The sequence below is a fragment of the Anolis carolinensis genome, chromosome 6, assembly GCF_035594765.1.
Source record: "Anolis carolinensis isolate JA03-04 chromosome 6, rAnoCar3.1.pri, whole genome shotgun sequence".
In the NCBI taxonomy this organism is placed as follows: Eukaryota; Metazoa; Chordata; class Lepidosauria; order Squamata; family Dactyloidae; genus Anolis; species Anolis carolinensis.
The window spans coordinates 48,722,214-48,733,128 of NC_085846.1; the positions used below are offsets into that span (position 1 = coordinate 48,722,214).

The window sequence follows — 10,915 nt, forward strand, 5'->3', positions numbered from 1 at the left end:
AGACACTTTATAAAACACTATGTTTTATATGCTCGGGCTGTGGTGCAGGCTGGAGAGCAGCTGCAATGAATCACTGCAATGAATCACTCTGACCATGAGGTCATGAGTTCGAGGCCCGCTCGGAGCCTATGTTTGTCTGTCTTTGTTCTATGTTAAAAGGCATTGAATGTTTGCCTATATGTGTAATGTGATCCGCCCTGAGTCCCCTTCGGGGTGAGAAGGGCAGAATATAAATGCTGTAAATAAATAATAATAAATATGTTACTATCTGACTTTGAGATTACTTTTATCACTAGCACTTTAGAGGTTGAGCAGATTGCCCCCCTTCCACAAAAATAACAACACAGAAAATAATCCAAACAGCAAAAGTCAGTGGAGATAATTTTGGATTCTTTTGGTTTCTTAGGGAAGTGTCTGTTAATTCCTGGTGGAATCCAGCCTTAGCACTGATGGAGTTAGCGGTAGATATTGATCTCCACTTGAATTCACTGAATAAATAATGGTTGCCATAGTTATTGAGCATTCACTGGTTGGGAAGCTGGGAGATCTCCAAAACAGCGTCTGTGACTATTCTGCCATCAAATCTTCCAATGAGAAGATAAACCTATAATTTGGCATAAATACAGTACATTTGAATTTCTTTTTCTTCCTGTGAAGTAATATAAACGTTTTGTTCTTTAAAAGCAATTATTGAACATGAGTGACGTTGTAAGGTCTAATATCATCCATCCTTATTTGCCTCACACTGATAAAGACACACATGCCTATGTGCATCACACTGTCATGCCCAGCTGCATAGTTTGCTAGAATTCCTCTTAATTTCGAAAGCAGTTGCAGTTTAATTGCTTGCAGAAGTATTCATTCAGTATGGGGGCTCAATTGCTTTTCAATTGCTGTTTTGCAGAACGACATGGATTAAAAGAACCAAAGAAAGTGCATGAGCTATGCAACAAGATCATGAGCAGCTTGAAAGATCACTTAGCCTTCAGCTATCAGAGTAAAGGACCACCTTTTGAGCCCGCAGAGTCTAAGGTCCTTGGTGTCCTTGCTGACTTGCGCTCTCTCTGCACGGTCGGACTGCAGCGTATCTTTTACCTGAAATTGGAAGATTTGGTGCCGCCACCTTCCATTATCGACAAGCTGTTTCTGGACACCTTACCATTCTGAGAGTCGGATTTACCCTCAAGAAAGGTAACTGTCTATCAAAGTGGGCATAGAGATTGGAATTTACTGCTAACAACGTTCCTCTCATCTAACAGTGTGGGAAGCAGTTCCAACGCTAAGCCGTGGACTTTTCCTAATGCATTTTCTTGCAAAGTGAGGCCTAAAACCTAACTTACATTTCTGAAGATAACAGATGGGGAGTTGGATGTGGTTTTGTTTTGCTTTTAATTGCTAAATATGGCACTTTTGAATGATATTATCCCAGCTAGAAGAAGGTGTTAATATGACTGTTTTAACTTTATTGCATAGCATCTCATCACAGTTGATGAGTAGAAAATTGTAGATGCTACATGTGTGAAAACTGAAACAATAACAAATTGTTCATCCAAGTTGTGTGTATTTTATAGTTTGAACTTTTATCTTACTTCCCATGCCAAAAGCATATTATGCTGGCATAAATTAAAATGCTTTCTTTCTCAACTTCTCCGCTCCAAACAATGTTCATTCACTATTTCCTATGAATCAGATATAGCAAAAAGACAATGGCTGTTAGCTCCCAATCTCAAGTGCAATTTTAAAGTGCTGTCTTAATAAGTCTTGTTTATTAACTATAATTTATTTTAATATGAAAAATGAAAATAATAGATATAAAAGTGAGTGAGGAAAATGGTTTTACGTACATGCATTAACTTCCATAACAGAGTTTCTCAAACTTTGAATCAATGTAGCATGATTCACAAGCTTAAGCATTCGGCAAGGAACAAGAGCCAGTTGTGATAGTCTCACAAATGTTGGCTGAATTACGTAAATAACAATGTATATTCAATGAAACATATAGGGTCAGCATCAGAGTGTGCACTGGGCTTAGCACTGAATTTTGCTAATTGATTAGAAAACAAATATGAGACAGTTCAGAAAAATGAACGTAAATAATAGGGAGGGTTTAATGGGCTGTGTTTTAAACATTCCTTGTATGTACTCCCCTTCTTCCCTTTTTGTATGTTTATACTGTTGATGCCATATTAATATGAAGCAATTTGTTGCATTGTGTCTTTATTTGTATAAATATTTGTATGCATGATATATTGTAAAGCTTTGCCTGTATTTATTGCTATGACTGCCAGCTCAAGGGAGCCGTGTTACACAGCGTGACTAAATAGTGTGTTCACACTGACTCAGATATATAATGGGTGTGAGTGTGGGTAGTCTATCACACACATGCATATGTATGTGTGCATTTTTATTAACTAGTTGTACATAAAATCTGTCCTTTCACAAGCAAACCTTATCTTACTGTTTATTTGCAGTGACTTTTAAGGCAGTACAATTTAGCACTTTGATATTAAAAATATTGTTCATGTTTTGCTAAATTAAATAATATTTAAATATTTTCGTTCTTTACAAAAACATTTATATGCACTGTACTAAGTCAAGGTTTCATTGGTCCTTTTGCTAAGAAAAAAAGAAAACCTTTTGAATGTCAATCTGATGTCCCTGTATTTTTTGTTAGCTTTAAACACTCTACAGTCATTTTGTCCTTTTTTAAATGACCATGTTGTTTATATGGAAATTAAATCATATAATCCAGTATATGCCAAAACTAACTGTCCAGTAGCTGCAGTGAATAATCTAGCTATCAAGCTATTATCTGGGTTTCAAAACGTTTCTTGACTTTATCAATTCTTATGTCTGGACATCTTGGGGGGAGTGGATTTATTCTTCTATCAAAATTAGTAATAGTGTCAATAGGGAAACATGCTTCTAATCAGTATAGCTAATAATTTCGGTTTACTTACAGATAATATTTGAAAATGTATTGCTTTTTTATATTGACTGTATGTGCAAACAGAATAGCATAATTAAATATCAGAGGAAGCTGATTTTTTTCCCCTGCAGGTTTGATCACACTTCCTGACCTGCAAGGCAAACATATTTTGATTTAAATTTAAATTTTTTGTACAAATTGTGTACACAATCACAATTGAATTTGAAAAGTTATGCCACTGTTTTTACACATGTGCAAACTATATAATCATCATTAACCCACTGGAGTGAATATGAACTTTTGCGATTAATTTTGTTAAGGTTCATGTTTCAATAGTTCTGGTAGAATGTCATCCTTCTTTGACAAAAAATAGTCCACAAGAGGCATAAAAAGCCTAGTTCTCACTGAAGTGAACGGAAGCTGAAGATTCATGATACTTCTTCACACATTTGAGTCCTCAGGTGGAAATTGATGGGCTGTTAAGATATATCAGTTATTTTTTACTTTAAAAAAACTAACAGTTCCCTGGAAAGCTGTAAGATTTCAGAAAATTGTGTTACGGTTCATGTACTCATGCTTTGGTGTTCCAAGGATTTTGGTTTTAAAACAGTATGATTTTGGTGGGCATTCTCGTTGCCGATGCAGTTTTATTTTATTTTTAGCATTCAGAAAAAAATGTTCACGTAATACAACCGTTGATAAATCTCAAGAAAAAGAGATAAAGAACAATTCCAAGCTGATGAATCTATTCCTTTTATGAGACTTCTTAGTGTGCAGATATGTCTTGTTTCATGGGCAAAAAAAAAAATCAGGAATATTACAGCTATTAAATGAGAGTGCCTTGCTTTTATTTCAGACAGAGTGCTTCAGATGTTCCTTGGCTCCTCTAACAGCAGCGAGAGAATGTGTGGATGTGTGTAAGAGAGGGACGGAGGGAGGGAATGTGTGTGCATGAACATGAGCAAATGAGTTAACCTGTAGGGCTGAAGAAATGTCTGGTACATATCCAATGTAAATTAAAGTGATTAAATTGAATGACATTTTTCTCCAAGGCCCCATGTGTTTTGAGTAAGTATGCTTAATTCTGTTAATGTCTGATGTGAATTTTTTATCTCTGAGAAAACATTAAAAATGTATCTGCTCCCGTACTAAAAGTGGGAACATGCTTGGGATCACTGAAAAATTGATAGCAAGAACTTGGACGGCATATCTGGAAGACTGCTTATCTTATAAGATAACTGCAATGGCAGCTTACAAAAGTGGTAGATAGGTTTATCCGTAGTATCTTCTATCTGACATGGGGTCTTACTAAATACCGTAGTGAAAGACAGTACATAACATCAGAGAGCCACGAATGGTATCTACCTTTTTTTTCCTTCCATTTACCAGCCTGGCTCTTCTGCCTCTTATAAGTAACCTATGTAAAGTTTGTTCTAGAATGTGCACCTGTCATTTAAGGAACCAATCAGTCAAGGTGGACTTAAGGAAAAAAGAAAAGCGTTTGCAAACCTGGGATAGATGAATGTGTTTTGTTTAATAATAAAATTACGTTAGTGTTTGAAACAACGAAAAGTGTCTGAGCAATTCTTAACAAGCAACAATATAATGCTAAATTATTTCGATTGCCATGACTGCTCTGCCATGTTTTCTAGAGATGTGCAATTCGGCAAAAAGGCATGCCATTTTGGGGTCCATTGTCGGCTGGCCCCTCATTCTTTTTACCAGAAAGTTATTCGAATGGGGAGGAGTTTTGCCATTTTCATTTGGCAAAGATTCAGCCCATTGGCTACAATGGGAAACTTTAAAGCAGGGGTCCTCAAACTTTTTAAGTGGAGGGCCAGTTCATGGTCCCTTAGACTCTTGAGGGGCCAAATTATCATTTGAAAAAAAATACGAACAAATTCCTATGCACACTGCACATGTCTTATTTGTAGTGGAAAAAATCCCCAACATCAATATTTTTTTTATTTATTACATTTATACCCCACCCTCTCTCACCTCAAAGGGGAGTCAGAGCGCCTTACAAGTTGTATGTACATATAATATATATTATTAGCATATCACAATATTAGCATTATATATTACTATATTGTACTATACCACTATACTGTAATATTATTAGTAATATTACATTTAATACATACTGTATAATTAATATTATTATATTGTATTGTTATTAGTATTATATTGTATTACATTATATTATTATCAATATTATATGTATACACAATATATTATATTATTACCATAGTACAATATTAGTAAATGAAAGAACAATACAATATTTAAAAACTAAAAATAATTTTAACTAACATAAACCTATCAGGATTTCAATGGGAAGTGTGGGCCTGCTTCTGGCCAATGAAATAGTCAAGTTAAGTAGGATTGTTGTTGTTGTTGTTGTTGTGTGCCTTCAAGTCATTTCAGACTTTGGGCGAGGCTAAGTCTAAAACTGAATGTGGGGGCCAGGTAAATGACCTTGGAGGGCCGCATCTGGCCCCTGGGCCTTAGTTTGGGGACCCCTGCTTTAAAGGCTCAATCCTCAGCCATTTTAAGGTCTATCTGCATGAAACTATCTCAGTTTTAGTTCTCATTTATGACTGCAGGCCTTCCAAGTTTCAAAACACCAATCTACTATTTTTTAAGAATTATTTTAAGTTTTAACCATAACTTTTTTAAAAATAAGACAAACCGCAAGAGAGGGTTCTGGGAATTGTAGTCACTGGTTGTGTCTATTCTCAGCCAATCAGAACATGGATACAACTAGGCTTTTTATCGGCTGGGAACAGAGAAACACACACAGAGAGAAACTTAATGCTCTAAGAAGAACTTTTCAATGCCCGCCCTATCCAAGTGCTGCTGGGAAAGTGAGTTCCCAAGGCCTTCTCTGGAGGAGGAGGGAACTTTCCAAGAAAAAAACGACAGAGGCTGCTTCTGCCAGAGAGAGGGAGAAAACAGCAGCAGATCCCTGCCTCAGGTATATTGCAGACTTAACTCTTTCCCCTCCAGAACCGATAAAATCTGGCTCCCTTAATCTGTTTTGCCGGGCATTTCGTCTCCCTCCTCCCCATTCTGATTTCGGAGATTATATAAAACGGCCCACCAACAAAGCACAAATCATTTTTGTTTAAACTGATTCAGACCCAAGCCTAATGCCTTCTGCAACACAAAGCATTCTTGGCTTTTTCATATGTCCTAGAAGTGTGTATTTTATAGTTTGAACCTTTATCTTACTTCCCACCTCCTCTCAGAGACTGTTTCATGGGAAACAGATTTTCAAAAAGGAGTTTTAAAAACTTCAGTTATTCTTTCTTGTTCGTAACCCAAACATGTCTTAAGAGCTTTTAAAAACCAGATGCTAAATATATTTTCTAAAGTTAATGGATACAAAAATAAAATGTATTTGAATTGTGTTCAGTCTGAAATGGTGTTGAGCTAATAAAAGTGAAAAGCATTGCTTTTGATTAATTTTTCCCATAAATGATTTAGGAACACTTATCTTTATATATATACCTGTCCAAGTACAGTAGAGTCTCACTTATCCAATACTCGCTTACCCAACATTCTGGATTATCCAACGCATTTTTGTAGTCAATCTTTTCAATACATCGAGATATTTTGGTGCTAAATTCGTAAATACAGTAATTACTACATAGCATTACTGTGTATTGAACTACTTTTTCTGTCAAATTTGTTGTCTAACATGATGTTTTGGTGCTTAATTTGTAAAATCATAACCTAATTTAATGTTTAATAGGCTTTTCCTTAATCTCTCCTTATTATCCAATGTATTCGCTTATCCAACGTTCTGCCGGCCCGTTTACGTTGGATAAGTGAGACTCTACTGTCTTCTGGAGCGGGCTGATATCTGTCTGATATCCGGTGGCTCAGTGTGTTAAAGCGCTGAGCTGCTGAACTTGCAGACCGAAAGGTCCCAGGTTCAACCCCAGGGAGCAGAGTGAGTGCCCACTTTTAGCCCCAGCTTCTGCCAACCTAAGCAGTTAGAAAACATGCAAATGTGAGAAGATCAATAGGTAGCCCTCTGGCGGGAAGGTAACAGCGTTCCATGCAGTCATGCCGGCCACATGACCTTGGAGGTGTCTACGGACAATGCCGGCTCTTCGGCTTAGAAATGGAGATGAGCACCAACCCCCAGAGTCGGACACGACTGGACTTAACGTCAGGGGAAACCTTTAACTTTACCTTTAATGGGAACAATATAGAAGATGACCTCTTTATCTGCGCCATTCTGATTTTGGGATGCTCTCTCTTGGGAGGCCTATTTGACATTAAGACTGACTTCCTTTGCTCCAAATAAAAATATCTTTTTCTTGAAACATTTGAGGCCTAATTAATTAATTCCAAAATGCACATTCACATGGTTCTAAATGGATACAATGTTTAAAACTTATTTTAAACTGTCAGATTTCTTAATATACTTTTAGTCTCCCCCCCCCCCCCGACAAAGCCTTTCCATCTATATATTTCCATCTTGTGATTGCATCTAAGTGCTGCATACATACCCCTATGTATTTGGTTTTTGGGCTCTACCCCCAAATGGGGTTTATTTGGAGTTGAAACCCTGCCATGGATCATGAAAGGTATGTATATCAAGTTTAGCTGAAATCCATCAAGCCATGTAGGAGTGTTTGCACAACAAACGTACAAAAACACATGTGTTCACTTTTTGTATATACAGTATATGTATAGAGATAATTAGCATACATATATAGCTTTGCTCGGATATTGGGGGCCACTACCTGCCTGCTTTTTCCCTTCTCTACCTCGAAGAAGGCCTATCTCATAATGTCTCCATGGCACACTGGCAACCGTGGACAGGCTCTTTGTGTCTCTTTCCTTCCTTCCTCCATTTCGCTTATATACCTTCTTGGCCTCTCTTTTCTTCTTTTCTTTCCTTCTTCCCTTATTCTTTCTAATAGACTTTGCCCCTCATACTTCTTTTTCTTTTTTGTCCTTCCAATGCTTCCTTTCTTTCTCCTTTCTCTTTCCTCTGACCCTTGATTTTGTCCTTTCTTTCCTTTTTTCTTCCCTTTCTCCATTTTCCTTCCCTCCTTTCTTCCTTTCCTCTCCCCCTTCCCTCCCCCCTTCCCTCTTTTTTGTTTCTCCCTCTCTTCTCTATTTCCCTTCTTTCTTTCATTCCTCCCCCCTTCATACATTTACTTCCTTCCCTTCCTGCCTGCCTCCTTTTTCTTTCTTTCCATTCCCTCCTTCCCTTACTTTTCCCCTTCTTTTTCTTTACCACTGTGCTCCACTCCTTTTATTTCTCATTTACATGATAGAGGCTGACCCACCTAGCCACAGCCAACACGCTTTGCTCCTTTTCTTTCCCTTTGAAGTGGAGGTTATACTTTGTTGGCTTCTATATAAGATTATTTGAGTTTATTTTATGAAGTAAAATGATGAGATGATTCATATAGTTATCGAAACCCTAGGATCCCAAAAGAGGACTCCCAAACCCACAGCCATGGAATGGTTTCAATAGCCAAGTCCAACGTGGCATTTTACTCAGAAGCCTCTGGTGGCACAGTGTGTTAAAGCGCTGAGCTGCTGAAGTTGCGGACCAAAAGGTCCCAGGTTCAAATCCCGGGAGCGGAATGAGCGCCCGCTGTTAGTCCCAGCTCCTGCCAACCTAGCAGTTTGAAAACATGCAAATGTGAGTAGATCAATAGGTATCGCTCCAGCGGGAAGGTAACTGCGCTCCATACAGTCATGCCGGCCACATGACCTTGGAGGTGTCTACGGACAACGCCGGCTCTTCAGCTTAGAAATGGAGATAAGCACCAACCAGAGTCAGACATGACTGGACTTAACTTCAGGGGAAACCTTTACCTTTACTAATTTGAGTTAACCTTCACAGATTACTTTTAGGCTGGACACATATGTTTCACAAAGACTCAACAGCGGGGAACATAAGAAAACCCCATCACCCCTTCTGGCAGTAGGCATCATCCCTTAACAATGCCCCCACACACCAAACAAAGGAGCCAAACCAAAGTTGCCCAATGTGTCACCTCCTGAAAACCCATTCATGCAGGCTGACACCATTGCTATCCAATGTTTCACCAGCACAGGTCATTACCCTCACCCAGGAAGAAGAAACTACCATCATTGACAACCATTACCTCAAACCTACCCACATTATTTCCATTCCCACACCCATGAGGCGAAAAAAGCAACAGCCACAAAACTTCAAACTGAGCAATTTATTAAAGTTTCCTCCAAACCCAGAGACCAATCATCAACAAGGGCAGTCAGTGCCTCACAGCCAACCCGCCTGCAGATTCTAGCTGGCCATAGTCAACAGTCAGGGCAGCAGAAGTGCTTTGTTTCAAACTGCTTTCAGAACCCTATAAGTATTTCTGTATGTTTGCATTGAGTTATGTCAGTTTTTGGAGTGCACATTCTGCTGACATCTACTTTGACCAAGGTGAATAAATGCCTCTGTTCTTTGCCTTCATCCTGTTTGTGTCTTATTTGATCCTTTGAGGAGCTTAACATGCCAGGCTTTCGAACCTGCAGCTTTTGCAAAGTTGAATTCACCCAATAAACTTTTTCATTTTTTTGCAGCCCCAATCTGGAAGAAAACAAATTAGGAGGCTTATGACCCCACAAATGACTCACTACACATGGTGATTGTCAGTTCCGTGTGTTTTTTATGTGTCAGAAGTTCTATAAACCCATTTTAAGGTACATACATATGCAGATTTTACTGATAGATTTTATCCGCAAAATGCTTATTAAAGGCATCCGAGTGAACTACCCTGTTTCCCTGAAAATAAGACATCCCCAGAAAATAAGACCTAGTAGAGGTTTTACTGAATTGCTAAATATAAGGCCTCCTCCGAAAGTAAGACCTAGTAAAGTTTTTGTTTGGAAGCATGCAGGATTGGTAAATGTACATACCATAGATTGTTGTACATGGAAATAAAGATAGTAACAAGAAAGAATAATAACTTTATTCTTGTATCCCACCTCCATCTCCCAGAAGGGACTCAGGGCAGCTTACATGCCCAACAACAACATAAATTTACATAAGAACAGAAATTTAAAACAGTAATTTAAAAACAGTATAGCAATAAAATATAATATAGACATTCTTGATAGGATTCACAGTTTGCTTGGTTATGCTGTTTTGTGATGACAACTACTGTACAATAGATATTAATTTTCCATTTTTAAAAATTCAACCATAAATGTGAATTCATCTTTGTGGAAAAATAAGACATCCCCTGAAAATAAGACCTAGCGCATCTTTGGGAGCAAAAATTAATATAAGACACTGTCTTATTTTCGGGGAAACAGGGTATTAAAAGTTCTAATAATGGATTTAGAAGAGAGGATGCCTCTGTTGAACCTATCACCACTCTGAGCAGCTTAGTTGGATGTGAATCCACAGATGCAATATATGCAGAAAAGAAAGCTTTCTTTGCTGTACATATTGCTACCTTATAAGACCAGAGATGTTCTCTATATTGTGTCTTGTCACATAACTGTTGGGTTTTCTACCATCTTAGCTCTAGTTATCGTTCTTCCCATTTCATTTCCTTGAGGATCTCTGTATACCAAGGAGCCTGATTGGCATTTGGGAGTGATGGTATCAATAGCTCAGGTTAAACTTTGATTTCACTTATTGGTTAGGGCTTCAACAGAGTCATCGACGATGCCAGCCATAGAACCTTCTTAGACCTCCTGGAATCTCAAAGGATCCATTTGCCTTCGAGGGCGGACCATTTTAATACAGTGTTTGTTTAGTGAATCATTTGAGAATAAAGTCCATTCTGCATGTTTGTGGCTTGACTGTTATAGAGCCAGAGCCCGGGACATAATGTTTTTGCAGCAATTCCGCTTTTTGATCTCATCCCCACATGAAAGCAATGGATGCTCTGTCTCAGGGAGGAGGGATACAAAAATAGGGAAACAGAGCATCACAATGGAAGCACACTTCCAGGGGAAGATGTAAGGAAC

General features: G+C 38.1%; 1 protein-coding gene across 2 annotated transcripts in view; it reads left to right on the forward strand.

The window, feature by feature from the left end:
* Positions 1-9,407, forward strand: part of nr4a3 (nuclear receptor subfamily 4 group A member 3) — a 43,177-nt gene extending 33,770 nt beyond the window's left edge. For both annotated transcript variants that reach the window (XM_016994465.2, XM_008112966.3), the window contains one exon: positions 905-9,407. In XM_016994465.2, the coding sequence (XP_016849954.2) occupies positions 905-1,167 (263 nt within the window). In that variant the 3' untranslated portion in view covers positions 1,168-9,407. The remainder of the gene's footprint in view (positions 1-904) is intronic.
* The last annotated feature ends 1,508 nt before the right edge of the window (positions 9,408-10,915 follow it).